We start from the raw sequence: 22,847 nt of genomic DNA, 5'->3' as shown, positions 1-22,847 counted from the left end.
TGCATTCCAGTTTTGTGTTTTTGCTCAGATGTCAGAGCGCATTGTCCTGTATCATCAAACTTAAAGGTATGAAAATTATCTGTGTTCTCTGATTGATTTTTAAAACATTCTATAATTTTTAAACGAATTATGAGTACCTATTGTTAAATGTTTGTATTTTACATACCTACCTATAATAACATGACTTGTTTAAAAATTAAAATATAGTAAAAAGCTAACGATAAAAAACACGAATAATATACTTACCTACCTTAAAGTTTGATTATAGGTATGATATTGTCGTGGGGTTTATGATAAATGACACTATTCAATCGTATAGATGAAAGTTCACGTGCATGGCATTGAAAGTGAAGATTGACTAACGAGTGTTTTTTTTTTCATAAGTATAAATTATAATCACGTTAGATGACATAAAAGGTCAGATATGAGTACCTATTCTGCTGATTACTATTATGAAGCCTGGATATACATTTTTAAAAATGATTTTTTACACTAAAAAAAAAAAAATAATATGCTTGTTAAATTATGAGAACGTAAGTAAACAACATATTATACTCTATATTATAATACAAATGTGGCTATATGCAATAAGCATGTTGCATGTATGATTTATACGAACTGCAGTCTGCGGTGGTAGTGCTTAATAAATAATTATTATTTATCACAAATATCAAATATCGAATATATTAATAATTTTCAGATTTATACATATATACTAATAGGGATAACTTGTATAAGATATTGATATATTAATATGAGATAATATTATGCTCTCGTCTATTTTGCGTACGACGACGAGCTATATTATTCGGTTGAAAAACGTCGATGGTTATGTGTATATCTTGATATTTATATTGTTGTTTTTGAACGCATGTCAAAGTATTGCTAAACAAACAATAATATTACAATATAACTGTCAAACAACATGCAACAGTTTCGTATTTTTATGACTTCCGTTCAATATTAATTTTAAAAATGAATTGCTATACGCTGCAGACAACAAGTGAGAATAAGTATATGTATAGAACTTTTATACACCACTTAATTAAAAGCCATATAAATAAAATTATGTATCTTTACTAAAATATATATTACACGCTATGTATTATTCTATATATAGGTACATTAACACATTATACACAACCACACGTCATAAATGTACACAGTATTGAGTATAGTACCTATATAGTCAGTGTAATAGGGTTATTGTCGTATCACTTGTATTACCTATAATATTGAGTAATACGCACTAAAACCTATACCGTCTTGCTCTCGTACACTCGAGGTTAATGACTCACATCTAAAATTAAATTTGGCCTCAAACTTATACGTAAGCTCATAGTGAGGAACGACGGCATACACGATTATCGCTTTACGACTCGTATGGTTTGGTTTGTATACCTTAGCCCAATTCAATCATTAAATAGGATGAACGTCAAAGGCACAGAAATAACGCGTTATACTATGTTATAAAGAATATATTATATTATTTATATAATTATATTCGGGAACACTCAAATTACACTAAAACAAACATATTTTAATATTTTTCACATTACTTAAGTCCTTGTGACAGTCGTTCGTCTGTCGCATGTACACTCCATGCCGAACTTTATATAATACGACTGCTGTAGCGGGTTGTATTAGTGACTTTCACGCTATAACATAAACTATATCTATATAATGTCATATTATGTATTTATGTCCCTATGGACACTATGTTATATATATTATATTATCATGTTAATGGTCGCCTATAAAGCATTATAAAATGGGTACTACAATAGTAAAATATTATAAATTATGTATACAAATTAATATTACCTAACTTAATTATAATGACATAACTTCATTTCTCAGCAGTGAGTATTTGAAAAAGTTTAATGGCGTAGAAAAACGATTTTCTTATAAATTATTAAATTACGTAATTATTTAATTTCTTAAGACTTTTAAATCTACTAATTTTTATTAGTCTAAATATTTAAAAAATGTTTATTTTGAATAGAAAATTATTGTATATAAAAGTTTCAATTCACCATCGTCCATCATAGCCTTTTGGGTTTAATAAACATTTGTACATAAAGTTAAATAACTCAAAAAATACTCATTCAAATTTCAATTTTAATACAATAATCCGTAAAAAGTTTTAGAAAGTTACTGCTAAAATATTTACAGTAGAAAAGGGTTATTCTTATTTGAAAAAAAAAGAGTTCTCCACAGCAAATTCCATATTTAGTACAAACAATTTTAAAATATAGTTCAAGTACATTTGGTAATACCAAAAATCAGATTTTGAATAGCTGCATTATTAAAGAAGAAAATGAAGGTGAGAATACTTAATGAATCGCATTTTTTTTGTTGTTTTTTTTTTTTAAATGATAAAATTAAGTATAGTTTGATTAATTTACCTGCTCAAGCAAAGCTTGTAGTGATGTAAATGAGTCGTAACGTATAGTAATTAAAAAACTATTCATATAGGTAGAAGGTAGATACTATAATATTACTTTAAAAAATATATATTAATAAAATAAAACATTTGGTAGGTACAAAGAAAAAAACATGATTGAATTAACAATAAAGTTTTTATAATGCAGGTTTTATTGTTTTTAATAAGAAGGTAAGCAAAAACAATTTTATTACATAGATATCCTTGTTTTTTATTGACATTATTGAAAATACATTTTTTAACATCTAAAAATAGTGAGTTGAAATTATAAAAAAAAATTATAAATTACTATTGAAATCAATAATTATTGATAATCAATAAAACGTTTACCTACATCAATTTTTTTTTTGTATACAATAAAGAAATGTCAAAGGTTCTATTGTCACGATTATTGTCTTGTATTTTTACTATTTTTTCGGGACGAAATTAAGATAACAAATTGTTTGTACAGCAATTTTATTGAAAGTACCTTAAGATGGCCTAAGTTGTTTATAACTTTGTGCAATGAAGTCCTGAAGAATAAAGAAGAAAACCTTATCGAAAAAATTGAGAATTGTGACTGTATGTTTTCGATATTTTTTTAACTATACTGCAGTACAGACAGTACTAAAGAAGCCCTAATAATTTATTAATAAAGTAATTACTAAACCTCGTATTTCATTTGTCAACGTTTTATACCCAGAAATAAAAATCGTACCAACCACGGGCAGTTAAAATAATATAGGTACCTTAGATCATATACATAGGTTCTTAAGTCAGAAAATTCTCAGTTGACACTAAATTTGGAGAGATCACTGAACGCATCGTCTATTTCATTACTATAGTGAGTAAAACCTAAAAAAACTTTTTATCTAATTTCCTATAGTTCATCATTTTCTTTTTTTAGTCTATTCTGAGAATAGGATATTATAATATCACTGTTTATTAATTAAGAATACAATTAATGTATATAATTATTTGATTTGAAATTATTTTGTACTTACTTTTCGCCGACATGATTGGCCTTATAAATGAAATCGGCAAACTATTAATCGTACATTCTCAAAAACTTTATATGCGGCTTGAAGAGCTGACTTTTCCAAGTCTACGTTTAAATTTTTGAATATGAACCGAGTTTATGCACATTTTATACGTACATATTGTAGAATATCCACATTTCTTTATACATATTATCTTTTGATTTTGAATTTAAAAAAATAATAATAAACCAACGATTAACGAATAAAACTATAGATAGAAAATTTGGCAACGTTGCATTTATTTATGACTGATCGGGTTGTTCAAAAAGGTATCGTGTGCTTAATCGCGGGTTCCACCGTTTTTGTCATTTTATATTCTATAAATCGAAAAGAAAAACTAGGTAAACATTATTGATAACGATTCCAAAATTGTATGGTTGTACCTACCTATTACCTAGGTAGCTGGTACTAGTCACTAAATTATATCCTATTAAATTAAGTTCATAAAAATCTAAAACAATTTGAAAGTTATCTGTAAGTTATATCTAAAAAATACTAATTTGAAAAATGTTTTATGAAAATTTCAAGTAAGTATCTACCATTAATATTGTTATCGACGCTGTTGGGTGGCAAAAGTGGAGGAAGGGACGTGCGATCATAGAGTAATTGCTCTACGTGTGCTGTTAACTGAACTATTGCATATATGCCATATAGGCACACTATACAGTAACAGTATCCGACTTACAAGCCCGATAAGTGCGTTTGAAATGTTTTAATACTTTTTAAGATAACGAGTGTTCGCTACAGTTATTTTATTGAATTACAGACTAACAATCGGTATTTTTTAACACAATAATATGGTAAACAGGATGACTGACGCAACAAACATAATAAATAATATCGAATAAAAACACGCAATGAGGATAGCTATCCTGCGGTGATGAAACCTTTCAACATTAATTGTTTTGTTCATCATTTATCTATTTAGGAAGTCACGGCCACCACGCAGTGCCTATACTTATAATAGAGATGATGTGGTGGATTGCCAAGATGAATGACATCGACATGTGAGAGATAAGAAGGTTAGGATGATATTGGAGTTTGAAGTGAAACTTATAATATAGGTACCTATACTTATGAGCGTTCATTACTGTTAACAATTAAAATAGATAGGTTTAGCCTGTTTTTGTTGTTGTCCAAATAATCTTAGCCTTTAGGTGTATCACAAATATAGGACGGAAAAGTTTTGTAAATTATGTTAATATAGTTTAACCAATAACCGGTAACTGGTATTATAAAGTAGCTTGTTTGTAACGAGAAATTTTGTTTTTTTACTTAAACCTTGAATTTACGGAAATACATACCTATATTATTTGAAAAAAACTACAGAAAATAAAGTATTCTTATACACAGTCACACAGAACTCCCTTCACTTTTTAGTAATAGGTACATTGAACTAACTACTTTTTTTTTTTAAATAAATTTTAGTTCCAATATATCTTTTTAATATATTTACAAAAAATCCATAAAACACAGTATTCTCGAATTTACGAATAAATAAATACACATATACCTACTGAGTAATTTATCGGGAGTGATCAACACCTTGATCTCCTAATTTTTTTTCGTCTATAATTTATTAAAATTGCCTATGGTTTTTTAAATTAATAAGTATAGGTAACTACCTAGTATAAATGACAAGTCTTTATACAGATCAAAGACAAGTATTTTCAATTACTTAAATTTTTATACCATTATAGACATACCTATGTTCTTTGATGCTATAAATGTATTTTTCTGAAAATTGTTAAATAGTGGACATTTTTTGTTGATGTAGGTACCAAAAAATTTGAAGTATGAACAAATCTTTTCTAAGATATTATTCTTTAGATGCTAAGTAAATAGTAGATACATGAAATTAGGTGAAAAAAAATGAAAATTTCTAAATTATGAACTAGTCAGGTATCTATTACTTATCTAATACACTGAACTTAATATAAATTACATTAGTGTAGATGCCAGATAGGGACAATCTATAGGCTAAAAAATGAAAAAAAAATATTCAATAATCGGTTAAAAAGTAAAAAATAAAAAAAATATGTTGTATAATTAACTAGTAGCATGTTGAAAATGAGTTATACTTAAATGACTTAAATATAAATTGTGAGTTTTGTGACTGCATTTTAAGGTTACGTAAATAACTTCTTTTTACATTAATTTTTAGATTTTGTTTGAGAGCTCTAATAAATTTGAAAAGTTTAACTACTGTTTGTTCCATATTTGGTTATCAATGTTTTCATTAAAGTAATCTACCTGAGACTATGAATTTGAATAAGTTAAATAATATAAAATAATCCACATAGGGTTAAGTATTAAATTATTATCAAAAAGTATCAAAACTATAAACTATTTTTATAATAGAGGAACTACTACATAAATAAATAAACATATATATATTTTTTTTATCTGAGCTTACAAAACATAATAATAAACAAAATTAATTATTCAAATCAATCATTTCGAACCAGTCTAACAATATTAATTTATTAAACAAGTTAAAATAAACACAAAATAAAATATATAATACCTAACAAAAAAAGAAAAAATACATATGAAATCACATAATTAAATAAATTAAATAAGACAACTAACAATAATTTATAAACAAATATTACAATTTTGCCAAGTCAGATTTTAGTGTTTTTTATAATAGAGGACATAGTTTAATATTGATAAAATAAACTGTACATAAGCTCGTTTAATAAATTTCTATTACTTTCAGATACAAGAAATCAAGAAGTTTATAAAAATAACCATTTTACCATAATTTTAGCAATTCTTATATTTATACAAATTAATTATTTAAGAATAAAACATAACATTTTTAATAATTTACAAATTTAGAGGATTGGGTTGAACTAAACCACCACTTTGACACATTTGTTCAGCAATATCACTCATCTTTGAAAAGTTATCTAAGTTCTTGCCAGACTTCAATTGTAATAAATTGCTTGCTACTCTATCACTGGCCTAAAAATAAAAATAAATTATATTAAATATGTATAATTTACCTACATAATGCATATTATATTATTCATAAAATATCTATGAGACATACTTCAGAACAGTAGACTTGGGTCAGAAGTGCTTCGTAGTTGGCAGTAGGAAGATCCAAGTTGAGTGCTCTTGTTGCACGGGAAAGTACTACAGTCATAGTGTATGTGTTGATAGCTGCTTGAGCTAATCTATTTAAAAGGAACTGTTCATCGATAATACCTTTTCCATATTTAATTAACAACGATTCTACAGCTGGTCCAAAAAGCCCCACGCTCTAAAAGTAAAAATATAAATGATTATATCAATCAAGAAATTTCAAAACATTTACTTACTTGACCAGCAAGGTTAGCAGCATCTGATAATTTTGGATGCACTAAGTGTGATAAGGACGGAGCAGAACTAAATCCGACCGAGGAGAGAGCTCGTTTAGTGACTTCTCCAAGAATTAATCCTAAATTTGCAGTTGGATTTTTGAACGCTTTTTGCAATTCTTTAAGATGACTGCCAGCAAACTGGATACCAGTTAAGGCCACAAAGAGCCTTAATATATCATTAGTACCTTCAAATATTCTGAAAATTCTTAAATCACGCATAACTTTTTCCAAGCCTGTGCCTTTCATGTAGCCCATTCCACCTAGTATCTGTATAGCTTCATCACATACATACCAGGCAGATTCAGATGCAAAGCACTATTGGAAAAATTATATAATTTTATTTATCAGTTGTATATTTCTTAGAATAAATATTTTGTCTATACCTTAGATATTGCTGCTTCTAAATGATAGTCAACAGACCCAGAATCCATGTTTCCAGATATCATATAAGCCATACTTTCTGTCACATAATGCAACATAGCCATGCGAGCCAGTTTTTCTTGAATACTTCCAAATGAGTCCAAACGTTTACCGAACTGTATTCTGGTTGTTGCGTGTTCTACGGCTTTGGCAGTCACTGATCTCATAGTACCAGACAGAGCAGCGGCCATTCCAAACCGTCCATTGTTCAATATATTCATGGCAACTTTGAAACCTTGGCCAACACCGCCCAAAACATTTTCAATTGGTACCTTGACATCTTCATATGTCACTTCAGCTGTGTTTGAAGCTTTGATACCCATTTTCTTCTCTGGCGGACTGTTCGAAACACCACCAAAAGCTCGTTCTACAATAAAGGCAGTCACCTTATCAACTGTTTTACCAGTTTTCTCATCTTTCACTGGGGTTTGTGCAAATACTGTCATTATTTCTGCCATTCCTCCGTTACTAATCCATATTTTATTTCCATTTAAAATAAAATGTTTGCCGTCAGGAGATAAGACTGCTCGAGTTCTAAAATTGAAATATTACAAAATAACATATACTTATGATAATATCTTTTTTTGAGAAAACGTACTTGATTGAACCAGCATCACTACCAGACGACGGTTCAGTCAGACAAAATGCAGCAAACTCTTTATTGGATACTCTAGGTAGATACTTAGCTTTTTGTTCAGGTGTTCCAAATAACAATATTCCCTGTTATAATTAAAAAAAAAAAATTATTTTTTAAATAGATAAATATTTTACATTATCATTTATAAGATAATTTCTTTTAAAAATATTATCAACTGATTTTTATTTAATAATAATTATATTTTATTTTCTATATAGACATGGGATATGCTTAAAAAACAATTTAACAATTTTGAACAGTTAATTAATATTCAATGAGGGTAAGGTAAATATATATAAATACTAATTAGTGTGAAAAGGGGGATCGTGGTTTACAAATAATAAAGAAATTCTTAAGATATTAAAATATTACATGATTTACTTATTATAGTTGAGATTATTTATAATGATAGAGAAGTTAACATAAATTTGTCCTATTTTTATGCCATATATTTTGCTAGAGCTCAACAGAAATATCGTTTATAAATATTGAAAATTAAATAAAATCGGAATATTATAAGTCATTTGTAAAATGTCTTTGGAGTTTAATAGCTAAATAACCATAGAAAAACATAGGAAAATAATACCTTTATCAATTAGTTTACTCAACTGAAATCATTAACATATTTTTACTGAGTAAGGACTATGTACACATTCCTAAATCTTAAGTAACATTATTGACACTTTCAAATTTTTAATCCATACAGTTTACTCAGTTTAGAATTCAAAAAGTAAATAAATGGTATTATGATCATTGTGACGAATTGTTGAAATTGAATGAAAGAATTTATAAAGATTTTTTCTAGAATATATTGTAAAATAAACTTATCACATAGAAACATATATTTATGCATTACATGTTTTTTATTAAAATTACAATTATGTGACAAATTGAAAATGTTGACCTAAAGAATTTATATAGATTATAAACTTAGATTCTAAATCATTCTAAACATGCCGTACCATAGAGTAAATACATTTAAAAATACTAATTATTATTTTTTTTTATGTATATAATAAAATATCTCACTTATTTTAGTATAGAATATTACATAATACACATTTATAAATAAGTAAAAGATTGGTTGAATTTTTGTTTTTTATGTATTTATATCACCTTGTAATTTTAATTAGCTCACTTCTTTTTTCTTTTAATCTCCCACACTTTCAATACAGCTAATGACTTATTTTTCTACTTTTTATACCCTCCTTTAAAAATGTAAAAACTTGATATTTAATATTTTGTCTAAAAATATAATAATTAAAATATTTTATAATTTTCACTATCACCACAATGAAACATGACAATATTATCATTTTATTATGTATTGTCAGATAGCTATATGTATACATATATGTTTATTAGTTATCATAAGAAAAATATTGTAAATTAAAAAAAAAAAATACTTAGGATACCCATAGGAATTTTATCCGCTAGCCTCTAATAACCTAGATCTACCACTGTAAGAGTATGTTAAATTTCACCCATACTAAATGCATTGGATCAATTAAATATAATATTGATTATTTGAATGGTTAGTCAAAAAAAATATCACAGAGCTCTGTTCAATATAGAATACTATAGAAATTGTGAACTGTAAAAAGCATGTCCTGGCCTAGATTCAAAAGAAAGTGCAAATATATAAATTATGATACCTAGAATATACAATAAACAATATACATGTATATTGGTTATATAACTAAAATCATAGTACGCAGGGGATATGCAGGGTATGCAGCTGCATACCCTAAACGAACACAGAGCCTCACACATACCAAAGACCATTTTTCAATATCCCCCCCCCCACATTGTCCTTCTCCTGTATCCGCATAGTAGCAGCCTTCTGCACACCCTAGAAAAGAGGTCTGCGCACGCCTATGACTAAAATATTACTTTGTTTCCTCTAGTTTATAAAATATCAATGAATACATGAATGATGAGTGTGTGTTTATAAAATACAATAAATGCATAATATAGTATATTGTATTTGAACTGTTTAAATTTCTTAAAGTTTGAGGTGTTTAAAATTTATAAGGGTGTGAATCTACATCAAATATAATACATGCTGCAGATATTACTTACTTTAAATCCAATAGACTGATGTGCTCCCAAGACAATACCCACAGCTAAATCATGAGCACCAACAATTTCTACCATTCTAGCATACTGAGTGTTACTGAGACCCAAACCACCTAAGTCTTGAGGTACTTGTAAAGAGAAAGCGCCCATATCCCATAATCCTTCAAGGGTATTGGGTTCTACTGTTTCTATCTCATCATTCTTGAGTGGGTTATTGACTTCCTTGAAAAAAAAATAAAATCAATAAATATAAATGTATTTAAGATTTTTAAAATTTTAATTTGTTTAATACTTTGAAAAATTTTGTCACAGGATCTACTAGACTAGTTAATGTTTCAGTTTGTTCATCGTTTAATACATTCGGATATGGGAAAACTTGTGAAGTTTGCAATTGACCACGAAACAGATTCATCGTGAAGGATTTTGATTGTTTAACATCTTTTTTTGAGTCTGAGGATTTTTCCCCAGATTTTTCTGTTGAGTGTGAAGCAGTTGTTGATAACAATCTGTTTAAACATTTGTCAAAAATCAAAAATAAATATCCAGGTAGGTAATATTTTAAGTTGTTTTCATTCTTACATAAAATTGTTCAATTATTCAATTGAAAATGTAAATAATTTTAACGATTAAATAATTACATTGGAAAAACAATAGTTACTAAATAGGTCATTATTAATTTGAATTGATATTTTTTTTAATTATATGGCATAATAGTTAATAAAAGGTTATCACATAGATACCCAATCTTAGATTAATATTTTTTTCTTTCATTCAGTTTTTTCAAAAAATTATAATTTTATAAATAAAATTAAATAAAAATTATAAGTAAATATGTTCAATTTTTCATTAAGTAATGAAAAAATAACTAAGCTATGTGGTACCTAAGTTCTAAATATAAGAAAACATAATCAGATAATAAATTTTAAATCTCAACAAGTAAAATTTAATTCATGATAAAATTAATTTTAATTTTGATTAAATTTATAATATTTATGATAAATCTTAAAATATTCAAAAATTTTGGTTTAATTATGTGGATAGATATGTCGTAACAAAATTATTTGTATAAATAAAATAATAATTTTAATCCATTTCCTGATTCTTATGTCAATATTATTAAATTGGCATTGTTCTATTTATATTGAAAGTAGACGCATCAAAGCCAAATTAATCATTAACATTATATTAAATTGAGTACAAAGGACAATGTTACGTCATTAATTAAAAGAGATAGTTATTTTTTTTAATAAGCTTCTTAAAAATATTATGTTACTGTTTAATTTATTATTTAATATTCTAAAATGTATATATTCAAACATTAAGCAGTTTAAATTTCTGTAAATGATAATTATAGTAGCAACAAGTCATAACACTGCTTTAGGTACATTAATCTTAAATCTACCTAGGTATTTAACTCAACTTATTATTATTTTAAGTCATAAAAGTTAAATAAATTCAACATGGATAGAGGTAAATCATTTTTTCATCAATAAAAAGTTGTAATATTATGTTATTATAATTGTTAGAGATTAATATGATGGACAATTATTACACTAAATTAATTAAAACCCATAACACATAATAAAGAGTGCCATCAATACAGAGTGTATCTATTTGTTTATTAACCCAATTCATGTTTTCTATTTTTTATTAATTATTGTTAATTTGTAATTTGCATTCTATGTCCGCACAGTCTACATAATTCTACATTTTACATTCAGTTGTGCAACAACTATCAATACAATTTCAATGTAAAAAACGACATACCTTCTAGTTTTCTGGATGGTCCTATATTCTTCTAGAGCTTTTAATTGGTTACGATTTAATTTATTGCACACTTTAAACATTTTTAAAACAGGTGATTGGGGAAAATATTAACAAAATTAAAAATGTATTTAAGAGCGACTACTATCCAACGCGAGCAAGCTACAACAAGGAAATGTCCGTGAGCCGTCACTACTGACTAACAGCAAATTTCTTACTAACACGTATTACGTACGGGTATTACGCACTGGCCACTGTGCCAACTGTTAAGTTCCGTCACACTACACGGCAATACAGTTAGTGCTCCAAGGCAACAAAGACTAAAACAACTACGCAAGGTCGACCCCGTTGACGGTAATAACAATAAAAAATTCAAATCGCCAAAAACAACAACATAGTCGTGACTCGTGGCTCGTGGACTATGATAGTCGGTATTACAAAACATAGATAAGACCGATAGACCGTAATGATAGTACTACCTATGAAAAATATAAAAAATTAATTTAATAATCAGGTAGCTACTACGAATGATGATGAATAATTATGAATGCAATGTTAATGGTCTGGCACTAGCGCTAGTACTATGACTGAAAAAAAAAACGAGTCTATTGCTGTACCCTTATTGTTGTGTGAAAATTACCATTGCCACTTGAAATAATGGAACAAATGCAGTTTAGTTCCCAAGCAATTTTTCGATTTTTTGTTTCCCCAAAATGTGTGTTTTTAAGTACTGAACACATATGTCTTATTCCAAAATTCTCGCAAATTATTATTTTGGAAGTTATACCAAAAAAATTAATAAAACATTAATTTTTTCAAAAATACGTGATATCTACGATAAATACATCAAAAACTACTTTTTGATTTTTTTTTTTTTTTAATTGTATATTTTTTAAGATGAATGGAAATTATCATAATATGCCTCGGCAGTGACTGCGCGTGTATCGGCGGCACTCGTCGCTTCGCTCCGCACAAATCGAAAATATTCCTCGATTTGTTATGCAAAACCAACTCATGTAGTTCACAGGGTAAAAACTGATGTTAATAAAAACAAAATAAAATAACATAATTAATAATTGGCTACAATCTAATACGAAAACGTAGGAAAGCAAAGTATACAGCGTTTGGCGCATGCATAAACGTAAATGCGTAAATTCGTAACCTTTGTAAGATATAACTTTAAAAATAATTATTTGCGAGAATTTTGGAATAAGACTTTTGTGTTCAGTGCTTTAAAACACACATTTTTGGGGAAAAAATCGCACGGGAACTCAACTGCATTTATACTTATTTTATTTTTATGTTCTTAAATAAATTTGAGTTTTTTTATTGAAAGTTGTAGGTTGATGTACTTGATGTTATAAAAGTTTAAAAAGTATGTGTACGCAGCTTTTTAACTTTTTCAGATAGGTATCTAAACAATGTCTTTTTTGTACACCTAATGCTGAATGCTGATTATAATTTAAATTTTAGGTCGTTAAGATGTCAATGATGTCATTATTAAAATAAATATTTAAATACTTAGGTATTAATTTGCATTAGTAGGTATGTATTTACGTGTTTGTCTACTTGAAAGTTGCAATAAATACCGTTAAATGTTGTATTCAATAGCATTGCTGTGCCTTTTCAGTCATCAAGAATAAGGCCTTCTTTAAAATTAAATTTATTTTCATCCAAATTATAATATTCTGAATACAATCTTATTTTATGTGTACCTATTTAATATCTTTATTGTATCTCCCTTCTGGCCTTTTTTTTTTTTTTTTTTTTATTAAAAACCAGTTTATATTATACATTTTTTTTAAAGTGAAAAATTACAAAACTACGGAATATCGTAACAATATTATATTATTATGTAATATGACTATCAAAATTATCTATTTTGTGTGACATTGTTTTAAATTCATTTATAATAATTTTATTGAAAACAAATTCTTCTTATTGAGTAATGAGTATACATATTCTTTATATGTTCATCAATTATCACATATGTATTATGTAATACATTAGTATATTATGTTATATTCGACACATAAATGTATAATTATAATACCTATATCATAAATTATAATTAAATAAATTAAAATATTTTATATTAATAACCTATTTAAAAAATTACAACCGTATTGATGACCCATACCTGGGAATTCACGATAAAGTGCAGTGCAGCCACCTGTTCGTTATTTATGAGAATATGAGGCTTGAGTAAGCACAATGTTTAGAATATATAAATCGTGACCATATATAACATATATGACATATTTATATTATATTTATTATTTAGATGTATTTTTAGTCGTGTTTTGTGGTCAGTTCACCGTTCATGTCATTTTTTTGACGGTTAATGTTACAATTTTAGAATTTTACGAAACCAAAAACAACTGATCAGGGAATACGATTTTCCAATACTCAATTATTGTGGCCCAGCCATGATAATAATAATAATAATGAATAATAATGACTACCCCCAGGCCCCAGGCAGTCAGTCAGCTGTTGTTTCCTTTGTGATAAAGTAATCCAAAATCTCGTTTTCCAGTTAATAAATACGTAAATAGTAAATAGTATAAAACAAAACGTCGTATTTTTATCCTTCCTTTGTTCGAAATGTCGAATATTGTTTTATCGTTGTTAAATTTTAATTAGTTCCGACGTTAGGCAGTTGTTTTTATAATTATAACGATTAGTGTTGATACTTTGATACTATCGTTGTAGAAATCGTTTCGTGCGGTAGTTAATTTATTACGATCTCTATCCACACGTCAAAAATGTCGTCCGGTTCTTGTGAAACGAACACCAAAAAACAGAAACTCCATCATCATCATCAGGTGTCGTTGGACGTCAACGGTGGTAGTGGCAGTGCATCGACAGCTCCACCTAATGGTGTCGCTCAAAAGATCACTACCCCAGCAATGGGGTATTTCTGTTTTGATACACTTTACTCCTATCTTAACAGCTTGGAGCCGCCCAAGAAACCAGATTTCACAAATGACCCATTGTAAGTTCAATGGAAAAAGGTAATATTAAACCTTACGCAAATGTAGGATAACGTTGAGTAACATATCTGTACACCTGTGGTAGGTAGTATTGACACTATCACCTGAAATCATACCCTGTTGTAATAATGATGTGTTACTGTCAGTTTTCCTCTTAGCTTTTTTTATTGTTTGTAGTAGGGGCATTGTTCCGAAATCGTTATGGTTCTTATATAGGTAATGTGATTGTTTTGTTACAGTCCTCTGTTTGTAACATGGGAGACCGGAATAGACAAGAAACTCAGGGGATGTATTGGCACATTCAATTCGATTGCTTTACACAGTGGCTTACGCGAGTACGCTATAACAAGGTAAATATAAGTATTACACTTAAAAAGTTTATTTAACATGATAAAAAAAAAAAAACTAAAATAGGTAGATTTATTTTTTAAATGCTTCCTACAACCAAGACTATAACTTATTTATAATTTAACTGTTTGGTAATTTTGAATGTTTATAAAATTACTAAATAATACTAATATGAATTTATTTATTAATTTATTAGTATTGCAATTACAGATTTATATTTTTCTTTTTTGCCTGTTAACTTGATATTAATTTAGCCTTTTTTCTTTTCTTTTTTAAGACATTTTAGCCGATACTATTTATCTCAATGATTAAGGTTAGTTTGGACATGGCATGTATGTTACTATAATTTCCAGGTGGTCACCCATTTGGGAATTAGCAACAAAATAACTAGTTTAATACCAGTGCCGTCAGATAATTGGTGCGCCATGCTATGCCCCAATTTTAAGATCTTATAAACCATATTGATTTTTGTCAACTAAAAGCCTAAAAGTTTAAAATTCATTGATAGAATTTGTTGTAATCTATCAATATAAATTCATAAATCATTAACAGACTTCAATATTTTTTCATTATGAAAAAAGTATGTGTTAACAGTTAAATTGTAGGTACCTACAATTAAAAGTTGACACAGCCTCCACCTCCTTATCCGTCAAAGTGCCTAATTAAATAAATCTAATGATTTATACATTGATATAAATTTTCACTATGCATCTTAAGTACTCGATGACAATGCTTAAGAACAAGTAAAACTTAATTTTATTGTTTGTTTTAAGGGACTAAATATTAAGGTTGTAAGTATCTGGGCTGTGACTAGTATAAAAACTCTTATTTACACAATAACTTATTTTTTATTAAAATAAAAAATCTACAATATGGATCATTTTGTACTATTACAAATTAAAAGTGTTTGTTTATTAAATAATTAATGAATTTGTATATTAAATTTAATATTTTTTCTTTAACAGTGCACTGAGAGATTCACGGTTCAAACCAATCTCAAGCGACGAATTGAACCGATTACATGTAACCATATCGATATTGTTACACTTCGAGGAAGGCAAAGATTACAACGATTGGGAAATCGGCGTTCACGGTATACGCATTGAATTTCAAAATGAACGTGGAATGAGGCGAACAGCTACTTATTTACCAGAAGTGGCTGAAGAACAAGGTAATATAAATAATACTTGCATATTATAATCATACTAATTTTTCAAGTTCAATGTTTACTGAGATGTTTTATACTTGTTAATTTTAATAAATTCTCCATTTTTTCCTTTAAAATAGTTATATTAAAATTAATTATTTTATAGGCTGGGACAAAATACAAACTATTGATTCACTCCTACGTAAAGGAGGTTATCGAGGTCATGTAACACCTGAGACTCGTCGTTCTTTAAAATTGACTAGATATCAAAGTGAAACTGTATCAGTCAGTTTCCAAGATTATATGAATCATATGCAAACTCAACGTTGCTAGCAGCATCTTCGGGGCCAAGACACAATGGCCCCTCAAGTATCAACACTGCCGATTTTTAAACACCCAAACATGTATTTAACTCATTCACATCCCTTACCACAATCAATGTATTTCCAACTACAAACATCACCAATTTATTATAACTATCCAATATAATATAAAATCAGATGACCAAAAAAAAGTAAGATAAAAATTACCATACTGTTGTGATTTTAAAATAAAAAAAATTATTTTATTTTCCCATTTTTGATGGTTTTTGTATAATAGTTTAATAATAATAAGATTTTGGAGTTGACTAAGATTCACATTCAAAATTTACAATTATTTATTTAATTTACCAAAATGTCTAACTATGATTTTAAAACAATATGTTATTTCCATTTTACTTTGAAGTATGTTTATAACAGACAATACAATTACATAATAGGACTTCCTTGTAATATTTCTTTCTTTCTTTAACCCATATGCAACACTGTAAATTTGTGTTTAGCAAAACTAATCTTTTGCTATTGTCTATAATATTAGAATAAATTATTTAAAGTATTTTCAATATATTAATAGTAAGAACATTAAATATTATTTATGTTTTTACTAAAATATTTCTTTATTTTATAAGTATACAGATTATAAATATTCTTATATTTCACAAAAAAAATCGAAATATTATACAAATTCAGTATACAAATTTAAATATTCTTAGCTAGTTAAGTTCTACGTGTGATAATAATTCAATTAACTCTATTTAACCTAATAGTATAAGATTTTTGCTAGGTGACACAAATTTGCTGTTGTGCATGGATCAATAAAAAGAAACAAAATAAATAGTGTTTTCACATTTTAATAATTTAAATTCAACAATTTTTTATGTAAATTAATGTCTTTCCTCAATTAGATGAATTAAAAAAATTATTCCATCATTTTTTAAAACTCATAAATTTTATAATTTATTATTTAAAACTTAAAATCTAAAAAGTCATTAATGTTAATATAAATATTAATTATTTTTAAGTTAAATTTACAAAAATTCTACTTTCTCATAATAATGCATTAAATAAGTAAAAAGAAAAATCAAAGAGCTTTTTTAATTTTATTTAATCTAAAGTTATTTAAATATTAAGCTTTAATAATATATTATAGTTATTAATAAGTACATACAATTTTTTCATTGATTTAATATATATATAAAATCTTGGTTGTATTAAAAACAAAATACATACATTTTTAATGATAATGTTTTATGAAGAATAATAGTTTTATTTTCTAAAAAGTGTTGTAAAACCTATTATGTGTTCACTAACTTCAAAGAAGTTTGTTTATAAATGTGGTTTTAAGTTTTTTGACTGGTATTTTATGAAATTATACACTTTTAATCTATTAAATATCAATTGTCATATACTCTATGTTTAAAAAGTACTTTAGATGTGGACCTGTGTGTAGAGATGTAGTTTTACTACATGACAGGCAGATGCTTCACTTAATTGAAACAACAAATGTTCATTGTTTAACTGCCACCCAACAGAAACTGGTTACTGCTGGGGTCCGATTACAGAATGTTGTACAAATAATATGACTATATTGTAAGTTAATCAATAATCATTATAAATTTGACATTAGTTATAAGGTATTGTATTATGTTATATCAATTTTGCTGTTTTGCTAAATATATTGTAATTCAAATTATTAATTTGCTGGACTTATAAATATATATCGGTGTCAATACATATAATAACTAGGTATTTAATGTCTTATATTATAGTACATACAAATATTCAGAAATATATGTATACTTTGTATAATCATAAAAGTCATTACATTAAATTTTACTAGTAAAAAAACAAAAATTGTTAGTTCCAAGTTTAAAAATTATATATTGACTATTTTTAAAACTGTGCTTGGTACATTCAATATTTCTTCATACACCAAGACTTTTTAGTTACTATGTTGTTTTATCAAGATGACAGCACTGATACTTCAATAATTATAATTATACAAGTATAGTTTAATTAATTTAAAATGTATGATTTAACTGTAGGTGACTTAAACAGCATCTGATAGTTAGATGTTGCTTTTTGTTGGGGAAAGATTAATGATTGTAAATTAGTTTTTACTCATGCGACTAATATTGTATGATTAACGCTAACTTTTATATTAAAAATCTGTATAGATTAATAAACATACATGGATACAGTAGAGTGAATTATAGACTAATCACCTAACATTTAGATTATTTTTAAAGAAAATATATATTTTTAGTAAAACAATGAGGTCACTCCATCTTTATTTAAGGTATTCTAATATTATAAATTCATTATTTTTGGTATTAAAAATATAATTTTCCCCCACTGAAGAAGAAACTGGTTTCTGGTTAAATTTGTTGAGTTTTTTGCTTTGAGACCAATTATTCTTGACACTAGCATAATGTCACTACTCACTATATTATGCTAATTCTCGCACATTTTTACAGAAGTAAGGATTCCTTTTGTGGGCGACCAGAGTATAAAGTAAAATCCAGGAACCAAGACGTATCCATACCAGTTGAGTAATTAAATAAACATCTAGTCATTTAAATCAAATAACTAATATGTAATCTAATCAGTAAGCGACTGTTAATATATTATGTACATGTTTACTGTCCACATCATATAATATATTCCACTAACAATATGTCAACATGTAATAGTTACACTATAATAAACAATCAACACACATAAAAAAGAAAACTAAATCTTAACATTGTTACATTATATTTAAGAGCATAAAACACTGTTTTATAAGCTAAACTATTCTACATATAATAAAATTCTAATTATACTCTGTACAGTGAGAAAATATAGCATAGTCCATTTGGTCCAATCAAAATCAATTTTTCGGTGCATCCCTAGACAACATCCTGCTATAATGAAACTAGTCTTGATAGCAGAGTGAGAATAGGAATGTGCACAATTAGCATGTTCTCACGCTGGACAGAATACAGTAGTTACAATTAAATTATTCTATCAGTAACACAATGGATCATTATTTATTACTAATTTGTTTCCTTTGACGTGATGCTTCTATTTCTTCATTTTGTTGTTGCAACATTTTAAGCCTCAAAAATTCAAAATTTTCCATTTGATAATGACTTATCATATAACTTAATAATGCATGACCAATAACAAATGCTGTAAGTCTATTATATAGTGGACGACTTAGTTTCGTTAGATGTTGAGCAAATTCTTTAACAATGTCAGGTCCATTGGATTTAAAACTTAATAAGTTCATTTTGTGGGCAACCTGAAAATATAAATAGTTATGGTAGAATTTTTATAATAATGAAAATCAAAAATTTCATAAAAATCATAATGGAATGTTAGAAAGATTATTCGAGTGTAATGTATATTTACCATATAAGATCCACCAATTGTGCTCATCAACGGGTAAACAATTCCTGTACCCAATTGTATGAACATTGATTGTGTACTAATGCAAATAGGACAATCTTCTTGTAAAATTATTGATTTAGTAGTAATCTATGGGATATAAGAGTTTTATTGTTGTCTCTTTAATGTTGTTATAATATGAGTGAATATACATACTGAGCTTTGATAAATTTGATCAAAAATTGATGGCATAATAACAACTGGTAAGAACAAAGTAAAACGTCCATAGTTCCCAAGTTTTAATCTTTTTCGGTAAAAATGTAAAATTACGGAACTCGATATGACAACAGCCGACGACAGAATTGGATTACCGTGTTTCAGCGCCCATCTAAAAACAATAGGATGGTTCTTAATAAAAAATAATTATGCAATGTGATCACCACTGACAATTCCATAGTATTTGGCCATTTTTGTATCAGGTTGGTCATGTACTCCATGACCTCGTCTTTTGTGAGACGTATGGCCCCCTTAGGGATTTCTTCTGGTTTCCCCCTTTCGATAAACATAGTGTTTCGTCAGCGCACAGGGTACGGACTGTAGAAAAATAGCGAAGTAAACTACTAAAAATGATTACAATGAACTTAATGGCAGACTAAAAACAAACGAAAAAAAGTCAAAAATGAAGACCAACAGGAAAAATTTAAAAATCAGGAGTTCAGGACAGCCTGTCGGTTGTCGTTCGCACACGGGACACCGGTGTCCGGTATTCACATTTCACTATTTCTCTGACATCTAATCATCTTGTACGCTACGCACGCGATTCATATCCATAATCCAGATAATGTTATCACCATAATTTAACTGAGGATCACTACTTTTGTTCTATAAAATAGTTATTCCAAAGTCAAATTGTACAAATTGAATTAATATTCAAAACGTACATTTTTTTCTAATGACAAAATTAGTGTTATAATCTATTTCTATCATTGTCCATCGGACATTAGGTACTTCCGATATTTTTTTGTTCAAAAATTTAATGATTAAATAGGGGTTCAAAATTCAAATTAATATCTTTTATAGTTTATACTTTTGTTACTCCAGTCGCTGAGTCGTCAATAGAATAATTACATTTAATATTTAAATTTTATCGAATTAACTATTTCATAAAATTTAAATATATTTAAAAATAGCTTGAAACTAATGAAACTATTGCCTTTTTATACCACGAAGGCACAACGTAAATATATAAATGTATTGACTCAAAAGTGATAAAATAGTGCATTTTATGACTAAATTAAAAACTATTTAAAAAAGTATAATAAATGCAATATTTTGGTGAAAAATAATTCAACATATTGTATTACTATTACTATAAGAGTAAAATAAATTATACTACATAGTAATTAATATAGCAATTTAATTAATAATTAATACCAATATATTATCAATACAATATACATCGTATAAATGTATATAATAATATACTATGTAATATAGGCAGACCGACCGTATTCGCCCACAATCGATTCGTGTAGGTACCTTATTTATTATACGAATTACCTACTAAATTAATATTCCAGCTTCTTGCATGTGCAGTTTTTTAGTTTTAATAATATTACATTGAATTTAGTGATTTCCTTTAGAATTTTAGATCATTGTATATTAGTATTTGATTATTATTATTATTAATTAGATTTACATAAAAATAATTATTTCAAAAAAAAAAATAATAGGAATATAAATATTTGTGAGTATTAATTGGGTATATCACAATCACAATAATCTAATAATGTTACAACGACATCTTAAAACTTAATAATGTTTTTGAAGCATATTCAGAAACAAATATTTTTAGGTATAATAATAGAATTACAATTATGGTAACCTCTAGGTACCCGCAATTTAATATTTGGGTATAAAATATGCAGCTTAGTCCCCCCCCTCCCTCCCCATAAATTTTATTTTTATTTTATCGAAACTTATGTAACTCGACGAGTTAAAAACGATGGTGCAAGGAGGATTTGTCGTTGGAGCTTACTTTTGAAGTTATAACTTTCCAAAATGTGAGATTTTACGTTAATACGAGTGCCCTTAATATTGCTTACTATAATGCCGCTCGGACTGCTCAGAGTATTCGTGTTTGGTACTTTAATACAGTGCCGGCGGAAGGCATGTGCGACCGCATAGGGTGGCAATTTTTTTTGGAATTTTAGGGGCGGCATTGTTTATAAATAAAAATATGTAAATTATATAAGGGCGGCGTATTAGAAGTAATTGGCAGTTTGGCACAGGGCAGCGAAAAACCTAACGTCGGCAATGCTTTAATATACTTATGTTACCTACTTTAACACATTGCAGTCATCGAGAAGTCTGAATTGAGAAGTTTAATTCAATGATTTCACATTAAGAAAAAATTGGTAAGTTTTTCAAATTTGTTTTACAAATAAAAAAAAACAAAATATTAATACGCAAAGTATATTTCTACTTTATCAAGCACCTTAAATTTAAAGCCATTTGAAGTTGATAATTTTTTTTATTTTTGTACTTTTTTTAACTTCGAGGCCTACTCAAGCCCAAGGTTTTACAGTTTTACACGACAAGTCTAGAGATATTTTTGATTTTTTTATCCGAGCGAGGGGCTACATGGGCAATGGGCATCACTGCTTAACAATTCTATTTTTCACCTAGAAAATGACTTAAGTCCCGCATTTTTTATTTGGTAAGTACTAAGTAGGTACCAAAAAATAAAAAAAAATTGTGAAACGCGTGGTAAATTATAGCGTATCTACTTATTAAGTATGCGTAAAAAACCCAAAATTGCTAATACCAAAGGCCTAATATATTAACATTTTTGGTTTTGATAGTTTTGAATGTATGATTTCATTCGAAGACTTCAATAATTATGAGATGATAATATTTTATTTGAAATCT

The 22,847-nt window shown here is 27.4% G+C and overlaps 3 protein-coding genes across 3 annotated transcripts; 1 reads left to right on the top strand and 2 right to left on the bottom strand.

Annotated features, from left to right (window-relative positions):
• Positions 1–5,839: 5,839 nt before the first annotated feature.
• Positions 5,840–12,131, bottom strand: LOC114127836 (very long-chain specific acyl-CoA dehydrogenase, mitochondrial). Its single transcript, XM_027992169.2, has 8 exons — positions 11,740–12,131; positions 10,265–10,478; positions 9,976–10,194; positions 7,855–7,976; positions 7,220–7,790; positions 6,795–7,151; positions 6,524–6,736; positions 5,840–6,435 (listed from the first exon to the last, which is right to left on the bottom strand). Exons 1-8 carry the CDS (start codon positions 11,817–11,819, stop codon positions 6,298–6,300), a joined length of 1,914 nt encoding a protein of 637 aa, XP_027847970.2. The 5' UTR covers positions 11,820–12,131; the 3' UTR covers positions 5,840–6,297.
• Positions 12,132–14,224: 2,093 nt separating this feature from the next.
• On the top strand, positions 14,225–18,241 carry LOC114127816 (AMMECR1-like protein). Its single transcript, XM_027992147.2, has 4 exons — positions 14,225–14,731; positions 14,969–15,079; positions 16,043–16,248; positions 16,391–18,241. Exons 1-4 carry the CDS (start codon positions 14,502–14,504, stop codon positions 16,555–16,557), a joined length of 714 nt encoding a protein of 237 aa, XP_027847948.2. The 5' UTR covers positions 14,225–14,501; the 3' UTR covers positions 16,558–18,241.
• A 1,043-nt stretch (positions 18,242–19,284) lies between these two features.
• Positions 19,285–20,721, bottom strand: LOC114127817 (uncharacterized). The gene is made up of 4 exons (XM_027992149.2): positions 20,364–20,721; positions 20,133–20,304; positions 19,941–20,066; positions 19,285–19,830 (listed from the first exon to the last, which is right to left on the bottom strand). The coding sequence occupies exons 1-4, from the start codon at positions 20,480–20,482 to the stop codon at positions 19,573–19,575; spliced, it is 675 nt and encodes a 224-aa protein (XP_027847950.1). The 5' UTR covers positions 20,483–20,721; the 3' UTR covers positions 19,285–19,572.
• Positions 20,722–22,847: the final 2,126 nt, after the last annotated feature.

The sequence above is a fragment of the Aphis gossypii genome, chromosome 3, assembly GCF_020184175.1.
Source record: "Aphis gossypii isolate Hap1 chromosome 3, ASM2018417v2, whole genome shotgun sequence".
Taxonomy (NCBI): domain Eukaryota; kingdom Metazoa; phylum Arthropoda; class Insecta; order Hemiptera; family Aphididae; genus Aphis; species Aphis gossypii.
This window is presented reverse-complemented; position numbering and strand designations above follow the sequence as displayed.